The 27943-nt window shown below is 44.2% G+C and overlaps 2 protein-coding genes across 2 annotated transcripts in view; both read right to left on the bottom strand.

Moving 5' to 3' along the window:
• The window catches only part of LOC311328158 (uncharacterized protein), a gene marked incomplete at its 3' end in the record, with an annotated part of 38537 nt that extends 36899 nt beyond the window's left edge, over positions 1-1638 (bottom strand). The window contains exons 1-3 of the mRNA XM_084462174.1: positions 1539-1638; positions 363-711; positions 71-182 (exon numbers count right to left, since the gene is read on the bottom strand). Coding sequence (XP_084318300.1) covers positions 71-182; positions 363-711; positions 1539-1588 — 511 coding nt within the window. The 5' untranslated portion in view covers positions 1589-1638. The remainder of the gene's footprint in view (positions 1-70; positions 183-362; positions 712-1538) is intronic.
• A 7640-nt stretch (positions 1639-9278) lies between these two features.
• LOC311328159 (uncharacterized protein) lies at positions 9279-17888 on the bottom strand (the record flags this gene model as incomplete). The annotated part of the gene is made up of 6 exons (XM_084462175.1): positions 17771-17888; positions 15153-15390; positions 14913-15029; positions 12778-12891; positions 11632-11724; positions 9279-9396 (listed from the first exon to the last, which is right to left on the bottom strand). Exons 2-6 carry the CDS (start codon positions 15329-15331, stop codon positions 9279-9281), a joined length of 621 nt encoding a protein of 206 aa, XP_084318301.1. The 5' UTR covers positions 15332-15390; positions 17771-17888.
• Between the last annotated feature and the right edge of the window lie 10055 nt (positions 17889-27943).

A 27943-nucleotide genomic window follows, 5' to 3' on the forward strand; every position in this document is an offset into this window, starting at 1 on the left:
GGCAAAGCTCTACAGATGGTGAGAGGATCTAAATCATGTTAGAGAACAGATTACCAAGTGAATCTCTTACTTGTTTCATCACCTCTCTGAACGTACTGCTCTCTGGGTGGCTGCAGTACAGGTGGTGTTCTGGGTCTCTCTCTGCACTGGGGGCAGGCGTGGTCTGCTGATGGACCAGGTGGTGTTCTGGGTCTCTCTCTACACTGGGGGCAGGCGTGGTCTGCTGATGGACCAGGTGGTGTTCTGGGTCTCTCTCTACACTGGGGGCAGGCGTGGTCTGCTGATGGACCAGGTGGTGTTCTGGGTCTCTCTCTACACTGGGGGCAGGCGTGGTCTGCTGATGGACCAGGTGGTGTTCTGGGTCTCTCTCTACACTGGGGGCAGGCATGGTCTGCTGATGGACCAGGTGGTGTTCTGGGTCTCTCTCTACACTGGGGGCAGGCGTGGTCTGCTGATGGACCAGGTGGTGTTCTGGGTCTCTCTCTACACTGGGGGCAGGCGTGGTCTGCTGATGGACCAGGTGGTGTTCTGGGTCTCTCTCTACACTGGGGGCAGGCGGGGTCTGCTGATGGACCAGGCTGCTGCCAGTAGGAAGTGATGCAGGCTCTGCAGAACCTGTGTCCACAGGAAGTGAGGACTGGGTCCCTCAGCATCTGCTCACACACAGCACACCTGGACTGATCCTCAGTCAGGGCTGCCCTGCTCCCCTCACTGCAGGGACAGAGGAACCATGTGTGTTAAGATATGTTTCATACAGCAGGAACACCAGGGTAAGAGGGTGTTGGAGGGTTTTTGGGATAATGTAAAAAAGATTTAAGACTGTCTCTATCAAGGACCAACTAGTGGTGTGTGTGTGTGTGTGTGTGTGTGTGTGTGTGTGTGTGTGTGTGTGTGTGTGTGTGTGTGTGTGTGTGAGAGAGAGTGAGAGAGAGTGAGAGAGAGAGAGAGAGAGAGAGAGTGAGAGAGAGTGTGTGAGTGCTGCTAGAGTTAGGGCTAGGATTTATGAGACAGATTTGGTATATAGTCAGCTGAACAGCTTTGAGAGAGAGAGACATGAGAGGGAGACATGAGAGAGAGAGAGAGAGAGACATGAGAGAGAGAGAGAGAGAGAGAAACACAAGGAGTCACAGAGATAGTTTGAGACATACAGAGAGACAGAGAAAGAGAAGAAAGAGAGGGAGAAGGATAGATAGATACAGTAGATTAGATTAGATAGATAGATACAGTATAGATTAGATAGATAATGTAGATTAGATTAACCGGTAAGAGTGTTACTGAAGTAACAGTTGATAGTTTTTAGTATGATAAAAAAGCTACAATTATTACAGTATTGGTTGCTACAGTATTACATCATTGGTAGTTTATGACATTATTAGCTGCTATACTCCTACTCTGAAAAGGATTGGTTGCTCCATAGATCTGTCACACTTCATTTTTATGATACACATGTTATTATGTAAATCTTAATGTTTACTTAATTTAACAGAATAACTCTAACAAGTCACCTTTATTAAATAACATCAGTTGTTCATATTTACCTTTTCTCATCGAGGGTCTTTCCATCACTCATCATGGGAGGATGATCCATAGACCTGTCACTCTTCATGGACACACAGCTGGGTCCAGGTGAGGCTGGTCTCTGCTGTTTGATCCTGTCAAAGACACAGAGACATCACCAGAGTATTATCAGCTGGAACTGTTGTGTTTGTTGGAGTGGAAATGTAAATCAATATGAACCATGAAAAAGACGCCCGTATGAAAGTAACTTCACCCCATACAAGCCTACACATGATGACATCAGCCCACACGTGATTAAATGAACAAAACGGTCACTTGTAATCTACAAAGTTGCAGGAGGCAAAAGCTGCTCATCTGGACAAGGACACATGCAACAACAACGCGCATCATCACCGCTCAGGACAAGGGGTGTAAATCAGCGTGTCTACCCGGGGTTGGTGTTTACATCACTGCTGATCAGAGCTGGAGCTGAGAAATACCCGTGTCTACTGCAGAGTCAGCAGACATGAGACTGAATGATGAGTGTTCCCTTCACCACTGAAGACTGAACACACGTTAGTGGGTGTTGGTGGGGGTTTGGACTCGTGAAAAGGATTTATAAATATCTCTATCAAGCGCCATCTAGTGGTTTGTGTGTGTGTGTGTGTGTGTGTGTATGAGTGTTTGTGTGTGTGCTGCTAGAGATAGGCCTAGGATTCAGAAGTCAGATTTGGTTCATAGTGAGCTGAACAGCTTTGAGAGAGAGAGAGAGAGAGAGAGAGAGAGAGAGAGAGAAACACAAGGAGTCCCAGACATAGTTTGAGACACAGAGACAGATGACAGAGATGGAGACAGACAGACAGAGACAGACAGACAGACAGACAGACAGACAGACAGACAGACAGACAGACAGACAGACAGACAGACAGACAGATAGATAGATAGATAGATAGATAGATAGATAGATAGATAGATAGATAGATAGATAGATAGATACAGTATTACATTACTGGTATTTTATGACATTATTAGCTGCTATATTCCTACTCTGAAAAGGACTGGTTGCTCCATAGATCCGTCACACTTCATTTTTATGATACACATGTTATGATGTAAATCTTAATGTTTACTACATTTAACAGAATAACTCTAACATGTCACCTTTATTAAATAACATCAGTGGTTCATATTTACCTTTTCTCATCGAGGGTCTTTCCATCACTCATCATGGGAGGATGATCCATAGACCTGTCACTCTTCATGGACACACAGCTGGGTCCAGGTGAGGCTGGTCTCTGCTGTTTGATCCTGTCAAAGACACAGAGACATCACCAGAGTATTATCAGCTGGAACTGCTGTGTTTGTTGGACTGGAAATGTAAATCAATATGAACCATGAAAAGGTTCAGACTAATTTTAAAAGGATTTATGAATATCTCTATCAAGGGCCTTCTAGTGGTGTGTGTATATGTGTGTGTGTGTGTGTGTGTGTGTGTGTGTGTGTGTGTGTGTGTGTGTGAGAGAGAGAGAGAGAGAGAGAGAGAGAGTGTGCTGCTAGAGTTGGGCTAGGATTTGTTAGTCAGATTTGATGTATAGCGAGCTGAACAGCTTTCAGAGAGAGGGAGAGAGAGAGAGAGAGAGAGAGAGAGAGAGAGGACGGACGGACGGACGGACGGACAGACAGACAGTAATCTGCACAGCGCACTGGATTCAACCATATAATGGACCCTTCCCTGGCATTAAACTGCCCTGCAAGGTTTCTGGAGTGAGAGCCTAAGCTACCAGAAGTGTTGTGAGTGCTGCTGTGTTGTATTTAAGCAGCGTTACGTTGGTTAGAAGTCAGAGGGTTTCTCCTGCTTATTCTCTCTCACTCAAACTACATTCAATATGCTGTAGGTCCACCGCTAATGATGTCATTGGTGCTGTTTTATTATTACTAATCACTTTCATAATTTCCCTCTTTGTCTTGTAGCTCGATCACTACATTTCCAGTACTGGGAGGGGTCGGACACAATCTTCCGCGCTTCAGGACTCTGGAGGTGTGTAGGTCCAGGTTGCAGCCAATGTCTCCTAATGATATTATTAATACTTGAGAACCTCCCCGTTTTATAAGTATGTCTTCATTTTATGTCATGTTGTATCTGGGTCAATACAGATGAAAACCTACAGTACCAATACAGTTTTATGTCATGAATGTATTCTAGAAAACACAGCCTACTTCTCACAATGACCTCATCTTGGTTTGATCAAACACACCTGTGTACTGAATCACGTGATCAGAGGCCTTGTATTGTAGCATTGTGCATATAGGGGCTATTGTGTTATTATATGACTTGATGTTTGTGATGTTTGTATGACTTGTGATTGAAGTCAATTACATTTCACTGGTGGGTTAAGACATTAAGTCAGTCAAGTTTCTATCTTCCTTTTATAATTCACAACACCAAATAATTATAATTTCTGCAAAGCACTGTCATGGGAAAGTTGTGTAGGCCTAATCTTCACTGCAGTGGTCTTCTGCTCCATTCCTACAATATCACCAGACAGAATGTTGCTCCTCCCAGAACCAGCACCTCCATCCAACCCAACTGCAGGAAGCATTGCGCCTTTTTGGATTAAACAGCTCCAGTAGTGATATTCTATTATAACCAGAAGGCATTACAATATCACTCAAAACGACCTGTTGTCACGCCTCCGCCTCGCCAGCCCCGCCTTCGTCCCGCTACCACGCCCTCTGACCCTGACTCAGATTCTCCTGGTACGTCCCAGAGGGCGCAGCGGGAACTGCGCTCTCACCAGTCTCAGCCACAAGCCGGGCGTGGTCCCACTCCACACCTGCCTGACATCACCAATCAGCCTCAGCCACGAGCCGGGCGTGGTCCCACTCCACACCTGCCTGACGTCACCAATCAGCCTCAGCCACGAGCCGGGCGTGGTCCCACTCCACACCTGCCTGTCGTCACCAATCAGCCTCAGCCACGAGCCGGGCGTGGTCCCACTCCACACCTGCCTGACGTCACCAATCAGCCCATCTCAGCCAGGTTAAGAAGCCGGGCTACTCAGCAGTCGGTGCCAGATCGCTGACCAACCTAGTGGGTATCACGTCTCTAGCTTTAACCTAACCTGCATTCATCCAAACCCTACCTCACCCTTTTTGTTATCCTTTGTCCTAGTCTGACCTCCCTGCTACTGCCTGAACCTTGCCTGGAGAACCACGTTCCTGCCTGAACCTTGCCTGGAGAACCCGTTCCTGCCTGAACCTTGCCTGGAGAACCCGTTCCTGCCTGAACCTTGCCTGGAGAACCACGTTCCTCCCTGAACCCCACGCCTGTCTGACTACCACGTTTCTGCCTGACCAATAAACGTGCCCCAACGTGGGCTTGTCCCTTGTCCCCCTACGCCTATCATGTCTGCTCTTGGGTCCTCCTCCACCAGCCCAACACCTGTTATGACTCCAGCCTCTCCACCTCCACCTCCCCAGAGTCCCCCTGTTCACCGTGCGCTCAGCTCCCTCTCCTGCAGACGGACCCTGACGGCCCCGCCAGCACAGTCTCTCTGCTCACTCATATTACAGGACCAGCACTATATTATACATCCTCTATCCCTTTAGGACTCATATTACAGGACCAGCACTATATTATACATCCTCTATCCCTTTAGGACTCATATTACAGGACCAGCACTATATTATACATCATCTATCCCTTTAGGACTCATATTACAGGACCAGCACCATATTATACATCCTCTATCCCTTTAGGACTCATATTACAGGACCAGCACTATATTATACATCCTCTATCCCTTTAGGACTCATATTACAGGACCAGCACTATATTATACATCCTCTATCCCTTTAGGACTCATATTACAGGACCAGCACCATATTATACATCCTCTATCCCTTTAGGACTCATGTTACAGGACCAGCACTATATTATACATCCTCTATCCCTTTAGGACTCATATTACAGGACCAGACCTATATTATACATCCTCTATCCCTTTAGGACTCATATTACAGGACCAGACCTATATTATACATCCTCTATCCCTTTAGGACTCATATTACAGGATCAGTAGAATATTGTGTACATGGTAAATGGACTGCACTTATATAACGCTTTTATCCAAAGTGTTATACAATGGCCTCTCATTCACACACCAATGGTGGTATCTGCCATGCAAGGCGCTAGCCTGCTCACTGGGAGCAGTTTGGGGTTCAGTGGTAAGTAGTAACGTATGGCCAGCCGGTCATTATGTTAAAACAAGAGCCCTTCAGTGTGCTAGAAAACCCCTCAGCTTCACCTGGGGATTCTGAACACACTGTCAGACTCTTCTTTTCCAGACGTCATCTCTTACTTATTTGATAAACTCCTTCTCTGAAAAGGATGGCTCCACAGATCTGTCATACTTGATTTTCATGATAAACATTATTTGATGCAAATCTTAATGTTTAAATCCTTTTATAGAATAACATGTCACCTTTGTTAAATAACATCAGTGGTTCATATTTACCTTTTCTCATCGAGGGTCTTTCCATCACTCATCATGGGAGGATGATTCATAGACCTGTCACTCTTCATGGACACACAGCTGGGTCCAGGTGAGGCTGGTCTCTGCTGTTTGATCCTGTCAAAGACACAGAGACATCACCAGAGTATTATCAGCTGGAACTGTTGTGTTTGTTGGAGTGGAAATGTAAATCAATATGAACCATGAAAAAGACGCCCATATGAAAGTAACTTCACCCCATACAAGCCTACACATGATGACATCAGCCCACACATGATTAAAGGAGTAGTAAAGGGAAAATGCATGTTTAGCCCTGTTTTAAGGTTACTTATGATCATATACAATGGTTCAGATCAAAACGTTGACAAAACTAGCACTTTTGAGAAAGTCTGATAATTGCTCTACCACCGTTTAGGTCATACAATGGATGTGGGTGGGCACCTTGAAAAATCTTTCAAAAACATGTTAAACCCTCGATTTCAAAGACGAGAAGCTCGTATATATATGATCATAAGTAACATTAAAACAGGGCTAAACATGCCTTTTCCCTTTACTACTCCTTTAAATTAACAAAACGTTCACTTGCAATCTAAAAGTAGCAGGAGGCAAAAGCTGCTCATCTGGACAAGGACACATGCAACAACAACGCGCATCATCACCGCTCAGGACAAGGGGTGTAAATCAGCGTGTCTACCCGGGGTTGGTGTTTACATCACTGCTGATCAGAGCTGGAGCTGAGAAATACCCGTGTCTACTGCAGAGTCAGCAGACATGAGACTGAATGATGAGTGTTCCCTTCACCACTGAAGACTGAACACACGTTAGTGGGTGTTGGTGGGGTTTTGGACTGATGTGAAAAGGATTTATGAATATCTCTATCAAGGGCCATCTAGTGGTGTGTGTGTGTGTGTGTGTGTGTGTGTGTGTGTGTGTGTGTGTGTGTGTGTTTGTGTGTGTGTGTGTGTGTGTGTGTGTGTGTGTGTGTGTGTGTGTGTGTGTGTGTGTTTGTGTGCACGGGCTGCTAGAGATGGGGCTAGGATTCAGAAGTCAGGTTTGGTGTATAGTCAGCTGAACAGCTCTGAGAGAGAGAGACACAAGGAGTCACACAGAAACAGATTTAGAGACATACAGAGAGAGAGAGAGAGAGAGAGTGATGGATGGATGGATGGATAGAGGGATGGATGGATAGATAGATAGATCCGTAAATAGATAGATAGACAGATATACAGATAGACAGACAGGCAGACAGATACTGTAGACAGATATAGATCCGTAAATAGATGGATAGACAGATATATAGATAGATCGGTATATAGAAAGATATAGAGATAGACACTGACAGACAGATAGACAGAGATAGATAGATAGATAGATAGAAAGATAGATAGATAGATAGATAGATTAGATTTATCAGTAAGAGTGTTACTGACGTGACAGCTGATCATTTTAGTACGTTACAAATGCTAAAATTATTACAATATTGGTAGCTACAGTATTACATCATTGGTAGTTTATGACATTATTAGCTGCTATACTCTTTCTCTGAAAGGGATTGGTTGCACCCTAGATCTGTCACACTTCATTTTTATGATAAACATGACTCAAGAGTTTGATGTAAATCTTCCTGTTAACTTCACTTTAACACTTTAATGTCACCTTTATTAAATAACATCAGTGGTTCATATTTACCTTTTCTCATCGAGGGTCTTTCCATCACTTAAGTTGGGAGGAAGCTCCATAGACCTGTCACTCTTCATGGACACACAGCTGGGTCCAGGTGAGGCTGGTCTCTGCTGTTTGATCCTGTCAAAGACACAGAGACATCACCAGAGTATTATCAGCTGGAACTGCTGTGTTTGTTGGACTGGAAATGTAAATCAATATGAACCATGAAAAAGACGCCCATATGAAAGTAACTTCACCCCATACAAGCCTACACATGATGACATCAGCCCACACGTGATTAAAGGAGTAGTAAAGGGAAAATGCATGTTTAGCCCTGTTTTAAGGTTACTTATGATCATATACAATGGTTCAGATCAAAACGTTGACAAAACTAGCACTTTTGAGAAAGTCTGATAATTGCTCTACCACCGTTTAGGTCATACAATGGATGTGGGTGGGCACCTTGAAAAATCTTTCAAAAACATGTTAAACCCTCGATTTCAAAGACGAGAAGCTCGTATATATATGATCATAAGTAACATTAAAACAGGGCTAAACATGCCTTTTCCCTTTACTACTCCTTTAAATGAACAAAACGTTCACTTGCAATCTAAAAGTAGCAGGAGGCAAAAGCTGCTCATCTGGACAAGGACACATGCAACAACAACGCAGGTCATCACCGCTCAGGACAAGGGGTGTAAATCAGCGTGTCTACCCGGGGTCGGTGTTTACATCACTGCTGATCAGAGCTGGAGCTGAGAAATACCCGTGTCTACTGCAGAGTCAGCAGACATGAGACTGAATGATGAGTGTTCCCTTCACCACTGAAGACTGAACACACGTTAGTGGGTGTTGGTGGGGGTTTGGACTCATGTGAAAAGGATTTATGAATATCTCTATCAAGGGCCATCTAGTGGTGTGTGTGTGTGTGTGTGTGTGTGTGTGTGTGTGTGTGTGTGCACGCGCTGCTAGAGATGGGGCTAGGATTCAGAAGTCAGGTTTGGTGTATAGTCAGCTGAACAGCTCTGAGAGAGAGAGACACAAGGAGTCACACAGAAACAGATTTAGAGACATACAGAGAGAGAGAGAGAGTGATGGATGGATGGATGGATGGATAGAGGGATGGATGGATAGATAGATCCGTAAATAGATAGATAGACAGATATACAGATAGACAGACAGACAGACAGATACTGTAGACAGATATAGATCCGTAAATAGATAGATAGACAGATATATAGATAGATCCGTATATAGAAAGATATAGAGATAGACACTGACAGACAGATAGACAGAGATAGATAGATAGATAGATAGATTAGATTTATCAGTAAGAGTGTTACTGACGTGACAGCTGATCATTTTAGTACGTTACAAATGCTAAAATTATTACAATATTGGTAGCTACAGTATTACATCATTGGTAGTTTATGACATTATTAGCTGCTATACTCTTTCTCTGAAAGGGATTGGTTGCACCCTAGATCTGTCACACTTCATTTTTATGATAAACATGACTCAAGAGTTTGATGTAAATCTTCCTGTTAACTTCACTTTAACACTTTAATGTCACCTTTATTAAATAACATCAGTGGTTCATATTTACCTTTTCTCATCGAGGGTCTTTCCATCACTCATCATGGGAGGATGATCCATAGACCTGTCACTCTTCATGGACACACAGCTGGGTCCAGGTGAGGCTGGTCTCTGCTGTTTGATCCTGTCAAAGACACAGAGACATCACCAGAGTATTATCAGCTGGAACTGCTGTGTTTGTTGGACTGGAAATGTAAATCAATATGAACCATGAAAAAGACGCCCATATGAAAGTAACTTCACCCCATACAAGCCTACACATGATGACATCAGCCCACACGTGATTAAAGGAGTAGTAAAGGGAAAATGCATGTTTAGCCCTGTTTTAAGGTTACTTATGATCATATACAATGGTTCAGATCAAAACGTTGACAAAACTAGCACTTTTGAGAAAGTCTGATAATTGCTCTACCACCGTTTAGGTCATACAATGGATGTGGGTGGGCACCTTGAAAAATCTTTCAAAAACATGTTAAACCCTCGATTTCAAAGACGAGAAGCTCGTATATATATGATCATAAGTAACATTAAAACAGGGCTAAACATGCCTTTTCCCTTTACTACTCCTTTAAATGAACAAAACGTTCACTTGCAATCTAAAAGTAGCAGGAGGCAAAAGCTGCTCATCTGGACAAGGACACATGCAACAACAACGCGCATCATCACCGCTCAGGACAAGGGGTGTAAATCAGCGTGTCTACCCGGGGTTGGTGTTTACATCACTGCTGATCAGAGCTGGAGCTGAGAAATACCCGTGTCTACTGCAGAGTCAGCAGACATGAGACTGAATGATGAGTGTTCCCTTCACCACTGAAGACTGAACACACGTTAGTGGGTGTTGGTGGGGGTTTGGACTCATGTAAAAATGGTTTATGACTGTACCTATCAAGCGCCATCTAGTGGTGTGTATGTGCGTGTGTTCTGCTAGACAAGCTTGTGTGTGTGTGTGCTGCTAGAGATGGGGCTAGGATTCAGAAGTCAGGTTTGCTGTATAGTCAGATGAACAGCTCTGAGAGACAGAGCGACACAAGGAGTCACACAGAGACAGAGATTTAGAGACATATAGAGAGAGAGATTGAGAGAAAGAGAGAGAGAGAGAGAGAGAGAGAGAGAGAGTGAGAGGGGTAGATAGAGATAGATATAGATACATAGATAGATAGATAGTTACAGTCTCCTACTCTGAAAAGGATTGGTTGCTCCATAGATCTGTCACACTTCATTTTTATGATGAACATGTTATGATTTACATCTTAATGCTTAATTCCTTTTAAAGAATAACTCTAACATGTCACCTTTATTAAATAACATCAGTGGTTCAATATGAACCATGAAAAAGATTGGAGGAATGTCTGAGTGGGAAAGGATGGCTATCAAGGTGGGTGTCGGTAAGAACACATAGGAGATGCTGGGTAACCTTTGACCTCTTTACAGGTGAAGCTCCGCCCTCTACACCTGGGTGGGTGGGACAGTGGCTGGGCAGCCAGGAGGGACAGAGAGTTGGTCGGCTCTTTTAGGATTTTTAACACCCCCCTGTCTCAGAAGCACATTTCCCCTCCTGGTAGGGTGGGTTTGATCCCGCTACAGCCTTCTCCCCTGTGTCTCCCCTTCTCCTCACCCCTCTCACCCCTACTGTCTCAATAAAGAGGAAACTAGCATCTCTCCTTCATTACAGGATATGAAATAACAGCACAAGAATAGTACATCATTTAATGGACAATTAATTAGCATCTGCATTAATCAGTTGGTGAGAACTATATCTATTAATAATTAGCTCTGCAGGATCTGGGTTGAGATCTACATTATGCAGATGCCACTGGTATTGTCCTACGGTTGTCAAAGCTAACTAACAAGTTTGTGTGAATGTCATCCACAGTACTCCACCCTGGTGGCAGTTGGTGCTTTAAAATTCATACCCGTTTTCTAACTTGTCACTACAGTTTCTCCTACGGTTCCCAGGATTCCTACAGTGTAAATATCTAAGCTGTGACATTTATTCTTCTTGAGATAGAGCTGTCTGAAGCAGGCCATGTTTTCCTCATGCCTGCCCTCTAGTGCTGGTGTGCAACGGTATTGCTTTTCATAAGTTAGAGTGGTGAGCAAGTCATGAGATTAGACACCAAACCCCACATACCAACATCTCACTCACTGAGGTAATTTGAGAGGGTGAATATTAATTGATGACTACTTTGACAAGGTTGATAAGAATCTGGTCAATATGAGGCAGGAAACACACAGTAGGGTCTATAAGTTGAGCTGAAGGTAGAGGTTAATAATGACTGACTATAGAGGTAATCATACATGTTGGTGCAGTTTATGTTTTAGTATAAAACAGTTTATAACAACAATCTGAAGATCCTACCGTGACCCAGTGGTAAGATCTCCTTCTCTGAAGCTGATTAGTCGATCCATAGACCTGTCACTCTTCATGGACACACAGCTGGTCTGTTTGATCCTGTCAAAGACACAGAGACATCACCAGAGTATTATCAGCTGGAACTGTTGTGTTTGTTCGGGTGGAAATGTAAATCAATATGAACCATGAAAAAGACGCCCATATGAAAGTAACTTCACCCCATACAAGCCTACACATGATGACATCAGCACACACGTGATTAATGAATAAAACGGTCACTTGTGATCTAAAAGTAGCAGGAGGCAAAAGCTGCTCATCTGGACAAGGACACATGCAACAACAACGCGCATCATCACCGCTCAGGACAAGGGGTGTAAATCAGCGTGTCTACCCGGGGTTGGTGTTTACATCACTGCTGATCAGAGCTGGAGCTGAGAAATACCCGTGTCTACTGCAGAGTCAGCAGACATGAGACTGAATGATGAGTGTTCCCTTCACCACTGAAGACTGAACACACGTTAGTGGGTGTTGGTGGGGGTTTGGACTCGTGAAAAGGATTTATAAATATCTCTATCAAGCGCCATCTAGTGGTTTGTGTGTGTGTGTGTGTGTGTGTGTGTATGAGTGTTTGTGTGTGTGCTGCTAGAGATAGGCCTAGGATTCAGAAGTCAGATTTGGTTCATAGTGAGCTGAACAGCTTTGAGAGAGAGAGAGAGAGAGAGAGAGAGAGAGAGAGAGAGAGAAACACAAGGAGTCACAGACATAGTTTGACAAACAGAGACAGATGACAGAGATGGAGACAGTCAGACAGACAGACAGACAGACAGACAGACAGACAGACAGACAGACAGACAGACAGACAGACAGATAGACAGACAGACAGATAGATAGATAGATAGATAGATAGATAGATAGATAGATAGATAGATAGATAGATAGATAGATAGATAGATACAGTATTACATTACTGGTATTTTATGACATTATTAGCTGCTATATTCCTACTCTGAAAAGGACTGGTTGCTCCATAGATCTGTCACACTTCATTTTTATGATACACATGTTATGATGTAAATCTTAATGTTTACTACATTTAACAGAATAACTCTAACATGTCACCTTTATTAAATAACATCAGTGGTTCATATTTACCTTTTCTCATCGAGGGTCTTTCCATCACTCATCATGGGAGGATGATTCATAGACCTGTCACTCTTCATGGACACACAGCTGGGTCCAGGTGAGGCTGGTCTCTGCTGTTTGATCCTGTCAAAGACACAGAGACATCACCAGAGTATTATCAGCTGGAACTGCTGTGTTTGTTGGAAATGTAAATCAATATGAACCATGAAAAAGACGCCCGTATGAAAGTAACTTCACCCCATACAAGCCTACACATGATGACATCTGCCCACACGTAATTAAATGAACAAAACGGTCACTTGCAATCTAAAAGTAGCAGGAGGCAAAAGCTGCTCATCTGGACAAGGACACATGCAACAACAACGCGCATCATCACCGCTCAGGACAAGGGGTGTAAATCAGCGTGTCTACCCGGGGTCGGTGTTTACATCACTGCTGATCAGAGCTGGAGCTGAGAAATACCCGTGTCTACTGCAGAGTCAGCAGACATGAGACTGAATGATGAGTGTTCCCTTCACCACTGAAGACTGAACACACGTTAGTGGGTGTTGGTGGGGTTTTGGACTCATGTAGGTTTATGACTGTACCTATCAAGCGCCATCTAGTGGTGTGTATGTGCGTGTGTTCTGCTAGACAAGCTTGTGTGTGTGTGTGTGTGTGTGTGTGTGTGTGTGTGTGTGTGTGTGTGTGTGTGTGTGGGTGTGTGTGTGTGTTCTGCTAGAGATGGGGCTAGGATTCAGAAGTCAGGTTTGCTGTATAGTCAGATGAACAGCTCTGAGAGACAGAGAGATACAAGGAGTCACACAGAGACAGAGATTTAGAGACATACAGAGAGAGAGATTGAGAGAAAGAGAGAGAGAGAGAGAGTGAGAGGGGTAGATAGAGATAGATATAGATACATAGATAGATAGATAGTTACAGTCTCCTACTCTGAAAAGGATTGGTTGCTCCATAGATCTGTCACACTTCATTTTTATGATGAACATGTTATGATTTACATCGTAATGCTTAATTCCTTTTAAAGAATAACTCTAACATGTCACCTTTATTAAATAACATCAGTGGTTCAATATGAACCATGAAAAAGATTGGAGGAATGTCTGAGTGGGAAAGGATGGCTATCAAGGTGGGTGTCGGTAAGAACACATAGGAGATGCTGGGTAACCTTTGACCTCTTTACAGGTGAAGCTCCGCCCTCTACACCTGGGTGGGTGGGACAGTGGCTGGGCAGCCAGGAGGGACAGAGAGTGGGTCGGCTCTTTTAGGATTTTTAACACCCCCCTGTCTCAGAAGCACATTTCCCCTCCTGGTAGGGTGGGTTTGATCCCGCTACAGCCTTCTCCCCTGTGTCTCCCCTTCTCCTCACCCCTCTCACCCCTACTGTCTCAATAAAGAGGAAACTAGCATCTCTCCTTCATTACAGGATATGAAATAACAGCACTGGTCATTATTACATACCTTTTACCATCAATGAAAAGAATAGTACATCATTTAATGGACAATTAAGTAGCATTTGCATTAATCAGTTGGTGAGAACTATATCTATTAATAATTAGCTCTGCAGGATCTGGGTTGAGATCTACATTATGCAGATGCCACTGGTATTGTCCTACGGTTGTCAAAGCTAACTAACAAGTTTGTGTGAATGTCATCCACAGTACTCCACCCTGGTGGCAGTTGGTGCTTTTAAATTAATACCCGTTTTCTAACTTGTCACTACAGTTTCTCCTACGGTTCCCAGGATTCCTACAGTGTAAATATCTCAGCTGTGACATTTATTCTTCTTGAGATAGAGCTGTCTGAAGCAGGCCATGTTTTCCTCATGCCTGCCCTCTAGTGCTGGTGTGCAACGGTATTGCTTTTCATAAGTTAGAGTGGTGAGCAAGTCATGAGATTAGACACCAAACCCCACATACCAACATCTCGCTCACTGAGGTAATTTGAGAGGGTGAATATTAATTGATGACTACTTTGACAAGGTTGATAAGAATCTGGTCAATATGAGGCAGGAAACACACAGTAGGGTCTATAAGTTGAGCTGAAGGTAGAGGTTAATAATGACTGACTACAGAGGTAATCATACATGTTGGTGCAGTTTATGTTTTAGTATAAAACAGTTTATAACAACAATCTGAAGTTCCTACCGTGACTCAGTGGTAAGATCTCCTTCTCTGAAGCTGATTGGTCGTTCCATAGACCTGTCACTCTTCATGGACACACAGCTGGGTACAGGTGAGGGTGGTCTCTCCTGCTGGATTGAGCTTCAACACAACAGAGAGAGACCTTCAGTCTCTCATGTATTCTGACTAAAGATGATGTCATCATATCACTGCTGAGCTCTGAGATGGAGACCAGTCATGAACAGTTCTGGATTCTCATCTTACCTCTTAGCTTTGGTGTCCGTGTGATGTTCCCCAGAGAGACTCATTTTAGAGGCAGTGTTCTCCTCCTCTCTCTCTCCAGAGAGACTCATTTCAGAGGCAGTGTTCTCCTCCTCTCTCTCTCCAGAGAGACTCATTTCAGAGGCAGTGTTCTCCTCCTCTCTCTCTCCAGAGAGACTCATTTTAGAGGTAGTGTTCTCCTCCTCTCTCCACAGAGAGACTCATTTTAGAGGCGGTGCCCCTGAAAAGCAGTCATTATTAATAGATCCATTGGTAGGTTGATGGTTTATAAAGCAGAGATGAATGTGCATCTTTTTCACATACAGCATGACGCTCTTATGGCACAACAGTCCCAGAACAGATCAGTGACAACATGATGTCAACAACAAACAACAAAAAACAAACATCTTTATTTGTCATGAGACACACGCACATCACAAGGTGTAGGCGGCGAAACACACAACACACACACACACACACACACACACACACACACACACACACAATGGCTGGAGCATCTCCACTGTCATGAGAGAAGCTGCCTCCCTCAGAAACCTGTCCAGCTCCTCCTAGAGAGACTGGGCAGCTCAGTGAGTAGAAGGAGCAGGAACGTGGTCCTGGTTGTCAGAGAGACTGGGCAGCTCAGTGAGTAGAAGGAGCAGGAACGTGGTCCTGGTTGTCAGAGAGACTGGGCAGCTCAGTGAGTAGAAGGAGCAGGAACGTGGTCCTGGTTGTCAGAGAGACTGGGCAGCTCAGTGAGTAGAAGGAGCAGGAACGTGGTCCTGGTTGTCAGAGAGACTGGGCAGCTCAGTGAGTAGAAGGAGCAGGAACGTGGTCCTGGTTGTCAGAGAGACTGGGCAGCTCAGTGAGTAGAAGGAGCAGGAACGTGGTCCTGGTTGTCAGAGAGACTGGGCAGCTCAGTGAGTAGAAGGAGCAGGAACGTGGTCCTGGTTGTCAGAGAGACTGGGCAGCTCAGTGAGTAGAAGGAGCAGGAACGTGGTCCTGGTTGTCAGAGAGACTGGGCAGCTCAGTGAGTAGAAGGAGCAGGAACGTGGTCCTGGTTGTCAGAGAGACTGGGCAGCTCAGTGAGTAGAAGGAGCAGGAACGTGGTCCTGGTTGTCAGAGAGACTGGGCAGCTCAGTGAGTAGAAGGAGCAGGAACGTGGTCCTGGTTGTCAGAGAGACTGGGCAGCTCAGTGAGTAGAAGGAGCAGGAACGTGGTCCTGGTTGTCAGAGTGCACCAGAGCTCACTGGGAACAACACTATATTCCACTACTATGCATATTCTGGATCTGCATTTACAACGTTGCTCTAACATTTTTCCACTGCTGAATCACCAAATTTCCCCCTAGAGGGATAATTAAAGTCATCCATCCATCCACCTCTAATCTGTCCTCAGTGTTTAGTGCGGGCTACTGGCTGGCTATTCCTTTGCTCAATTATAGCCACTGACCCAGCAATAGAAGAGTTGTTTTAACACATCTTCGTCGTGGGTCCAGGCAGATGAAGATGAGTCAGTTTGTTCAACTATCCTACAGCTAGGACTCTATTGCTCCTCAGTTCAACTCAACTGTATTGCAGAGTCAGGGTGATAAATATCAAGACACATCAGACAATACCTTCCTCACTTCCCTTGGTTAACATGCAGCACAGATCAATTACTACAGGTGTGGCCAGATTGACAATCAGTGGTCAAGTTGTCAATCAAAATCAGTTCAATCAGTTAAATCATTAATGTTACAGGGCTCCGTTTCCATGTAATCCATAATGGGTGCTCTAAATTATCTTCGCCAGCAGGTGTCAGTAGTGTATAAAGCATTTATGGGGCCTGAATAGACCTAATGAATCTATTATGCAATGTGCCTCGAAGCCTCGGTGTTTCAGAAAGCCTCATTTCGCCAGTCGCCATCACTACCTACTTCCTCGCAAATCCGCCTTTTAGTGCTGCTGGTAACCTCAACGCCAGAGGGAAATTAACCTACAGGACATTTTTGATTTCACAAGTGTCTGTTCTGCTTAAATTTGAACGGCTTTTGAAGAACATTTAAAATTGTTTTCATTAAACATAAACAGACATGATGACAACGAGCGTTTCTAACTTACAGCCGCATCTGTGAAGTTTAAAATAGTTTGCAAACATTCGCGTAGGAAGACGAAAGTGAGACTGAGAGCCAAAGGCAAAAGCACTTGGCAATATTTCAGATGTAAACCCAAAGCTAATAGGGAGCTTGATAACAGGACATGTGTAAACTCTTCCAGCCTGGTTCTCTGCCTGCACACGGAGGGGTCGGTCTACTGACCAACTCTCCTCCCTGCTTTTATTACAACTCCCCGGACACGATTCACATGAACGACCTGGTAGGACGAGTTTGCAGGTTTGATTCTCGTCTCCACGTTGAGAAGTTAATATTCTCTGTTGTCTCAAAGTGGAGGCTGTGTGGAAACGTTTGACTTATTTCCAGCTGCGTCACACCTCTCCCCCCTAAGAACACAATGCTGATTCTCTCCCTCTTTGAAAACTCTGGTTAAACGGAACTGGATTAAACAGCAACTCATCTCTCTCACTGTTAAATCGACTGTGATATTTTGAAAGGTTATTCTGAATTATAGTAGCCTACTTACTCTGTAATCTCCTCTCCAATTTGAGATTGTATTATTTTCTGTCGAAGCGAAATGGATTCGTCTTCTTCTTATTCTCCTCTGAGTTTTATGGCGCAAAATGGATGCTGCGGAAACTTTTTACTTTCGTTTTCAGCTGTAGCAGATGCTGTGCCGAAAGTTCACTCCCCTTCGCGTGAACGCGCGCTCGCTTTTTCTTTAGTTGTCAGTGCAGCTCAGGCACGCGCACAGATAGACAGGAGGTGGTGCTAGAGCAGCTGCCCTTTGCCCTCTGGACAAGGCAAGTGCCCTTTTGAAAGTGTTTTTTTTTTTTTTTACAGTGTAGGCCTACTGTATGTGTCCCATGGTGACATCGATCAATTCTCGATTAAAAGCGTGTAATAATAATGCCCCAAATGCGTTGTAATTTTGCCCCCCCCCCCCCCGCACACACCGTGCCCCTCCCCTCCCTCTCTTCCTTTGTCAACGGTAAACGTGAAAAGCGACACAAACGGAGGCGCGCTGCTCCTCCACTGCCCTTTCCCCATCCAGAGTGCCCGAGTGATGGCAGCTAACCAGCCAGGTAACACATAAACCAAACGAGTGTGTTTGCCCCCTAAGCCTCAGTTGCCAAACTATAAGTTGAATTTATTTGTCTCTGTTATGAAGTAAGTCTCATACATCTCATTAGTTTGATCTGCGCTCTTCTTCCAACAGGACAAGTGTTTCTACCACTCAAAGACCAGAACATCACAAGAGGTGCAATTATCACAAAAAGCGATCGTATCTTATTTTAGGTTTGAAGAGGGCAATGTGAAGCTCACCGTAGGCGACCCGTAGCCTACTCTGTAACATTCACAACACATAATAGTTTTAACGAGGCAGATCAGTTGAGGTAGGCTAGACTGGTTTGGCCAGTGAAAAAGTACAACACCCAACGACAGGTCTGCGTTCTAGATGTCGAAAATCAAGTTCACTTCATGTTGTAGCCTATCCCTACTAACACACGCAGGTTGTTCAAACGTTCTACATACGGCCGCTATAGGTGACGATTCATCTGCGCCACGTGCGGAAATTACGCGGCCATTTACGGAAACGCGAGATCTGCCGATTAGTAGCCGCTACGTTAGAACGACACGTCATTCAGAAGTTGCAGCCGCGTGCAAAGAACGCACGTGATCACGTGGGCAGGAACTTCCGTTATAAACTCACTTGGCTGACACTAGATTTACAGGTATTTATATGACTTGGTCTGCACGTCTTTTTCGCACGGTGCAAATATGGTCACTTACTTACTAAACCCTGACCACTGGCTATATTTAGCATTTGCAGTACCACTGGCTATATTTAGCATTTACCAGTACAAAAACGAATTAATGCTATATGGGGATATAGCAGCAAGCATTATGATACAAACCAATATAAGACTGGACACCATTAACAGTTTAGAACATTTTATTACACAAAGTAGATTACAAATTAAAAGTATACATATTTACAAGGATGAGGTTTACGGTCTGTCACATTACGCATAGCCAGAAAAGCAAAAAAAAGTATGTACAAGCTCTGGCTAGCAACCCATTATCTGACAATTGCAAAAGTTCTAAAAACAAAAATGAAACAAAGTGCGCATTCTGTGGCAGGCAGACCGGGAACAGACCGTTGTATCCCACAAAAAAAAGGTTAAAATTTACAAAAACTATTTACAAAAAAGGCATCCATCCTGGCAGGCTGGAAAGGCAGGTTTAGGGAGACGGGCTGGGGGTCACCCACATCTGAATCGAGGGTCTGGGCAGAAGAGGTCATCCTCATCTGAATACTCCACTGTGGTCAGGGCTGGAGCTGCGGTCAGGGGCTGGGCTGGGGAGGTCAGCTGGGCTGGAGCAGATGACTAAGGACATAATGAAATGGCTGTAAAAGCAAGTCGCATACGTTCATTGGAAGCGTGCCATGTCACTGGATACGAGAAAATTAACTGCCTGACATCACATACCTTTTTGCATCGAGCAGGGGCATGTTTCAGCATCTCCTGCAGCTGGGCAGACACCTCCGTCACAGTGGTGCTTGGCTTACAGGCCATAACTGCACCTTTTAACCAAAAAGGGAATGGTTTCAATGCACATGGCATGAAGCAAAGACAATGTATTATTTTGCGAAAATATGAACAATCCCTTACGTAATATGACATTGTAGAGGGTCATATTCTTCAGAGGCTTCTTCCCCCTCTTCCCATGGACGCTGTAGACACACCACACTCTGTGTATGGCAATGGCTGACAGCACCCGCCGGACCACATCTGGCAGATCTTTGCCGCCAATGGAACTCAGATATCGTGTCTGCAAAACATAAAGACAATCATTTACTTTTACATTTCCTTAACACTTCCCTGCATAAATAAGGAACAAAGTTCTGCCCTGAAGTTACTCACCGTCTTCCTTAAATGATCCTTGTCCTTCAGCTGCTCCTCCAAGACCAGCAGCTCCTCCTCCGTTTTAGCAGGGTGCAGGTCATCCAGTACTGCTCCCCGATAGCTGTCTGCAGACTCGCCGGACAGTCTCTGCTCCAGTCTCTGCTCCAGCCTCATCATTGTCTGTGCCATCTCCCTCAGACTCTGCATGACGCTGGAGAACTGCTGACACATCATCCTCTGGAAGTCTGGATATTAAACACAGATGTGGCTATAAGTAATTGTACGGTCCCATAATGGATATTCAACGCAAAGTATATCCCTACATGCAGCATGAAGTAGTTCACAAAATTCAGCATACCAGCATCTGCAGAGCTTGATGGCAACACTGCTGGAGCTGTTGGTCTCACAGGCGATGGCATCAGAGAACTACCTGAAAACCAGAGGATAAAGGGATGAGCAGGAAACTATGGTGCTGGCGGCGTAGTGATTCTGGCATAAGGGGAAGAATCAACTCGACATGAGACATGTCAGACCCTGACCTGGTCTGGCCGGGGTGCTAATCGCTGATGCATGCTGCTCGTGCCTGGACGTCTGAAGGGCTGAAGGGCCTGGGCTCACAGCGCCTTGGCTCAAAGGACCCGGGCGATGAACATCTACTGCCGAGTAGTGAGATGTGAGATGAGCGAATTAGTGAACTGAGTACATGAGTCTTCAGAAAGTCCTGAGTTAACTGTAAGTGTGCAAATATGCATAGACATTTCACCAACACAAACATGCATGGATACCTGCATTGATAACTGGCAGAGCAGGCCTTCCGGCTCTGGCACCTGGCATAGCTGGTCTGGTCTGAGTTCTGCCGACCGGCTGCCTGGGCACTGGAACATATAGTAGAGGTAAATTAGCTCAGATTAGTCAACTCAAGTAGTACTCTTTTGGGACTGTTGAATGCACTTTATTATATTACCTTCGTCACTGGAGTCATAGCGCGTGTTGCGCTGTCTCTTCCTTGTGTCTTGGGAGTTAATCCATTGATGCCTGCTGCTCAAACACCTTCGCCAAGGCACTGGCTACTTCATAATGCTCTGTGTGTTCCTCAGCAGAGACAGAGGTTGTCATGGCTCCTCTTGATGTGCTTGTGGAGGTAGATCTGGGAGGTATAGGAGAATGGGCACTCAGAGCAGGAGAACACCCAAGTCTTGCACAACTCTAACATCACAGCTAGGAGAGCGAATGAGAGAGACCATTAAAAAGGATTATCTCACCTGTAGTACAAGTTCAAATATAGAGTGATTATACGTCATTGTAAATGAGAGCTTACTCTCAATTGATTCACGAGGTTAAATAAAGATTGAATGAATATGTAGCTAGTGGGGGGTTACAACCACACAACTGTGGAGAGAGAATGAGACACTTGGTTCCCTCCTCTACTGGTGTTCATGGCCATGGCCACACCTGGAATACTCCAACCCTGATTTAAAGGCATAAAAGTGGGGAACACATTCTTGAGACGGTTCCTAAAACTGGAGGGAAAAAAAACGGGAAAATGATCTTCCCTCTCCTCATCACTCACTTCTGCATGGGGCTGAGCTCTACCCTGTCAGCAGTGGCAATACATGGGATAGCGGCTCAGCACACAGGAGAACTGCACAGAGAGGAAGGAGGAGAGAGAAAACCAACAACAAAAAAGGCAAGAAGGGTTAATAACTGAGCGAATCTTGCAAGTTTGCACTACAGGAAAGCAATTGCTCAATTTCCCTGATATTGTGGCGTCACTGGCGTCAGTGATGCGTCTTATAAATCTCACATGTCTACCGCTAACATTAACTCAATATCAATATTCCCATTTGTTTATCCCGTCTATGGAAACGTTGTGCATTTGTACTTACGTGTGCCTGCCTATATTGATGATCAGGTGTTTCTCCACCTAAGGGCTGGCCAGACAGAACCATCAGAGACCATTGGGCTGAGCTGAGGAGAGAGCGACATGTTAGAGTGTATGTGTGCATATGTATATGGTGCTCTTCTGTTAATACTCATGAGGGCATTCAACTGAACAAGACTCACAGAGCCTGTGGTGCTGTCCCAGGACTGCCCCTGGCCACGCCTGTCCCCGTCTTAGCGCTCAGTTCAAACAAGAACTGGGAGGTTGGCAACTGAGAGCATGGGAGGGGAGAGAGGGAGAGAGAGAGAGTGGGTGGGTGACCCTCTCGTTGGCTGACATGCACACTCCACAGGACCACGTGATTTCTGACACGTTTAGAGGAACAGGGCAACATGTCTACCACCCTTCACACTCAGTAATTAAATAGATTTTGCAAGACACTATATTAGTAGTCCACATCATGAGTCCCTTTTATGCAAAATTTGGATTTGTATGTGAGTGAAAACGTAGTACACAATTCTTTACCCGTTTGACAGCATGAGCAACCATTTCAACAGTTAAGAGTAACATGAAATCACATCCCAAAACCACCAAGATTGCTGCTGTAACCAAAAAAGCCAAGATGGCTGCTATAACAAATCCTGCTAGCTAGCCTAGCTCCATTGTTGGGGCTTCTAGTATTCTGTTAACGTTAACTTCGGAAAAATGTATGCCTAAAAACAAACACATACTAACGGTGTTGTGGGTTAATGCGAAATCAATGAGTAAGCTAATTATTCCATTTTATTCCAAGCGATGAAACAGTACGAACGTGCAGGAGCTCGCGCGAGCCTGCTAGACTTGAGAAGACTCCACCATTGCCCGTAATTAGGAAACAATGGCCCACGACAACACTTCATAAAAGTTATAGTGTACACAACTGAACTATTCTCACGTTGCCAAGCCAACATTATAATTTAAGCTACAATTACACAAAAGCGAAAGTTATAACAATAATTGCGACAGAGTAATTTTACGTAGGCTACTTAGCTAGCCATGATGTACAGAAAAAGGCTAATCACGTTAGCTGGCTAGCTAGTTAGCTAACATTGGAAAGAGAGCATCTCCATATAGATAATCATTACAAAAGGGTAGCTTGCACATAACATTGGTGTTTTATCTGGGACGATACCAAAATACATAGCTAGCTATGTATACATTGAAATTGAGATACTTACAGGATCTGTGTTGTCGCGGGGACAAAGACAGCGTGTTGGTCTTTCTCAATCGTTTCTGTTTCAAACGGAGCGGAAGTTTAACCCGTCGTCGTTTTCTTCTTCTTCGCTGGGTTTAGTGGCGGATCGCAAACAACTTTAATGTGCATACCGCCACCTACTGTACCAGAGTGTGTAACTTGTTTGTCTAGTTCTTCAATTGTGTCACCTAAGAAAGTAGCCTTGCATTCTACGTTCACTGCTCAGCGTTCATTGCTCACATTTAGGTTGCAAAATTAGGACTTTATTCATAGGCATATTTTTTATCATTATTTTTATTAGGCCTAGACTGCAAATCTTTAGTGTTTATATTAACTGTAAATGAGAAATTACACACAAAACAGACATGCAGGATTTCTCCTCATTATTACAATTCTGTAACTGTATGACTTCAAAATTTATTTTAAAACCTAAGTAATTTACAAATGTTCTGACCCACTGTGACACATTTTCAATAAAGTCAGATTGGGACTGTGATGTAACCACATTGTCACGTTATTTAATTACATCGTAGTTACGGATTTAATGAATCACTGAATCAGCTGGGCCCGCCCTGAACGAAACGCAAAAGACGTAATCTCTGTGATGACGGAATGACCCCGGGCTATTCTGCATCTGATTGGCTTACCCTGATATACTTTAACCAATCAAACTGACCACTAAAACCTGACCAATCTCAACCAAGGAAGGCACCATATTAGCCAATCCCAGGCAGAGTAGGGCAGATCATTCATTCCGTGCGGTTATTTTTGGTAATGTTAACGACATACTAGTGCAAAAACTTGCATACATGGGATGAATTATTAGTGGATGTCAGAAGATTCAGAAGTAGTGGTGATTGCTCCTTGGCTTAGGCTACCCATACAAATACAAATAAAACTTGATTTGTGCGCTTTCTTTCAGTGAAAGAAGGCACGAAAATCGACTTTCAGACTGTCTGTCTTAAATGCGTCTTGTATTCTGCCATATCGCTTCATTTTCATCCGTGTTTAGCATTTTGGTAGTGCTCCGTTGCCCCCTACAGTCCTCATGAAAATACAGTCCACGTTACGGTCCGTTGACCGGTCTTACTAGCTCGTTATTCACTTAATATTGTAGGCCAGGTAAAATGATGCAACAACTTGACTGTCCCGTCATTCACATTACCTATTGGTCAATCACGTTACACACTTTAGCTATATAGCTACTGGCAGCATCAATGAACATTGAAAACGGAGATCTTGAGTAGGCTATTTGTTGAAAATTGATTACAAAATGAAGTGGATTAAACGAGTTTGGGTTACGATATAAGGTAGGTCTTTTGTGATTAATTACCAGTTGTTATGGCTGTGCGTTTTGCTTTGCCTAGATTTAATCGGCACTCAAGAGCGTTAACTTTGCTTCCTGGAGCGGTGGGCTAAGGCCTAGTAGGCTAGTAGTAGCCTAAACACTGATTAGTGAGGGAGTAGGCTATTGAGTGCTGTGCCCTAACCCTACTAACACAATCAGGTTGCAGCAATGTTGCAGAAACGTGCAATTTAGACTTTTGTATGGTCCACTCAACGTCAAGTTAAACGTGCATGCAACGCAAACGCGGTATCTGCACACAAGTTGCTGCAACGTGCAGGTCCAACGTGTCTGCAACGTGCCTGCAATGTGTACACAACGTTGTGATTTCCGCGATGATTTCGATGTATATTGCTGCAACGTTGTATACACGTTTATATATTACTTTGTTACGTTGCTGCAACGTGGTCTACACTTCCGTTGGCTACATTTATAATTTGCATTACAAAACAAATCAGCTCCTTGCACAAGCTCCACTACTTCCTGAAACTCTACAGGCATATTTCTTTACCGTCCTATACTATTGGATAGCAATAGCGATGAATCCGGTGTTCAGCACACCTGATCAATCACTTCCATCCACTAGTATAGGCCAGGAAAGAAATACGCCTGTAGAGTGTCAGGAAGTAGTGGAGCTTGTGCAAAGAGCCTATTAATGTCATAGTCAATGCAGCAAGCAAAATTATGGTACAAAAGTTATGACAACACCATTCAGTCAAGAACAATTTATTTTATTAAAAAAGTACACAATGTCTGGCCTGAAACATGATAAACAAGTTTAAAAACAAAAAGGATTAAAAAAAAAAAATACAAAAAGTTATTTACAAAAAAAGTTATTTAAAAAAAAAAATGGCAGGCTGTGCTCAGATAGGCTGGGGGGGGGGGCTGTGCTCAGATGGGCTGCGGGTGGGTGTCAGATGGGTTGGGGGGCAGCTAGGAAGGGAAGTCTTCCTCATCAGAATGCTGGGGAGTGCTCAGATGGACTGTTCTTGGATGGGCTGTGCTCAGGCGGACTTCTGCAGATACCTAAAGACACAATGAAATGGCCGTAAATACACAACGCACATACATGCACAAAAAAGTGGTACACAATCTTTGGAACCATGCAGTGTCACTGGGTAGGAGAAACCAAAGAAAAAGACATCACTTACCCTTCTGCATTTAGCAGGGGCATGTTTCAATGTCTCCTGCAGCTGGGCGGCCACCTACGCCATCATAGCCTTTGGCATGGAGACCATCACTGCACCTTTAAGTTATCAAGAAAGGTAATGGTTTCAATTCACATCGGTCATGGAACAAAGACGATGTATTAAAAAATATTCAAAATATGAACCATTTCTTACGTGTTAGAACATTGAAGAGTGTCATACTCTTCAGTGGCTTCTTCCCCTTCTTCCCGTGCACACTGTAGGCGCTCCACACCGCATGTGTGGCTACAGCTGACAGCACCCGCCGGACTGTGTCCGCCAAGTCTCTGCCACCAATGGCACCTAGGTATTGTGTCTGCAAAACAAAGACAGTCATTTACTGTACCCTTACCTGCACTGCAAAAATAAGACAAAGTTCCGCCCTGCAGACACTCACCATCTTCCTCTGATGTTCCCGGTCCTTCAACCTGGCCTCACAGACCTGCAGCTCCTCGTCCGTTTGGGCAGGGTTCAGTACATCCAGCACTTCTCCCTGGGCTCCAGACTCCACAGGCCACGTGCTCTGGGCCAGTTCCCTCACAGTCCGTGCAAGCTCACGGAGTTGCTCCCGCATCTCTGAGAACTGCTGATGTACAGACCTCTGGAAATCTAGATAAACACAGATGTGGCTATAAGTACATTGACATAAAACTAAATGAAACTCAAAATATATCCCTGCATGCAACATGAAGTAGTCCCATACCAGCATCTGCAGAGCAGCATCGATTAGGTAGAGGGTTACATGGAGTCAATGGTGCTGGAGCCGTTTTATTGGGCGACGGCATCACAGACCTAACTGAAAAACAAAAGGGATAAAGGAAAGGGATTAGCAGGAAACTGTATGGTGTTGGCAGCATGCTTTGGCTTCTGGCATTTGAAGGAAAATAAATTAAGACATTAACAGGTAGACATCAAAACACCACAGCAGTACATGCCACTCTTACCTGGTCTGGCTGGGGTGCTATACATGAAGCCTGGGCTCGCATGGTTTTCGCTCACAGGGGATGAGCTCGGAAAATCTGCAAGATGAGTAAATGGTATTCAATCTAAAAAAGCCAATCACAGAGCTAACTGAAAACCTAAAGGGATTAGCAGGAAACTTTATGGTGTTGGCTTTGGCTTCTGGCATTTGGAGGGAAACTAAATAAAGACAAGACAGGTAGACACCACAGCAGTACATGCCACTCTTACCTGGTCTGGCTGGGGTGCTGTATGATCTGGCTGGGGTGCTATACATGGGGCCTGGGCCCCGCTCGCCCACATGGGACAAGCTTGGAAAATCTGCAAGATGAGTAAAATGGTATTCAAAATAAATAAAAAATAGTCCAACTATCAGTGTGCAGTAGGCATAGACATTTCATTTCAACACAAACATGCAGTTTCAGTTTTAACAGGAACGCCTGTTTTTGACTCGAACTCCAACAATATCCACCACCGATACTACTAATGTGGCAAACAAAGCTGCCTCCATCTTTGTTTCGAGCTATAACGCTATTGTCCGGTAACCCGCTTACCTCGTGGGTGGCATTGTTCTCAGTCTCCCACTTTCCAGACAAATGGAAAATATATAAAGCATTATCTTGGCTTCGCCTTCACTGTTGCCTATGTAATATTAGCCTAAGATTCGTGATGTCCTTAGAAAGCCTGACACGAGTGAGCTCCCAATGTGAGTCTCAAATTCAGCAGAGTCAAACAACAAACAATTCACATGTGCAGCGGCCATTTTAGAGTAACGTTAACTAACACAAACTACCAGCTCAGACCTTTCGCTTGCTTATGTTTCTGCAAATGTTCGCGGCGAACACAAAGCCAGCAGTAACAGAAAAAAGGTTTGCAATAGTTTGTCGGATTATTTGCAATATTGTCTAAACGTTAGTCAAGTTCGGGCCTTGACTTAGCTAGCTAACACTAGGTAGCGTGCTAGCTAGCAATAGCTAACGTTAGCTAGCTATCATTAGGTAGCGTGCTAGCTAGCACTAGCTAACGTTAGCTAGCTAGCATTGGGCTTCCAATTCCTGAACTTAGTTTAGCGTGCAGGTTATGAGTTACTTCTGTTTACTTAAATTATTACCGGTAAGTAAACAAATAAATAGCTAAACCAACAGTCAAATCAATGTAATTTGATGAGGAAAAAAACCC

This window comes from Borostomias antarcticus (genome assembly GCF_949987555.1).
Source record: "Borostomias antarcticus genome assembly, contig: scaffold_192, whole genome shotgun sequence".
Taxonomy (NCBI): domain Eukaryota; kingdom Metazoa; phylum Chordata; class Actinopteri; order Stomiiformes; family Stomiidae; genus Borostomias; species Borostomias antarcticus.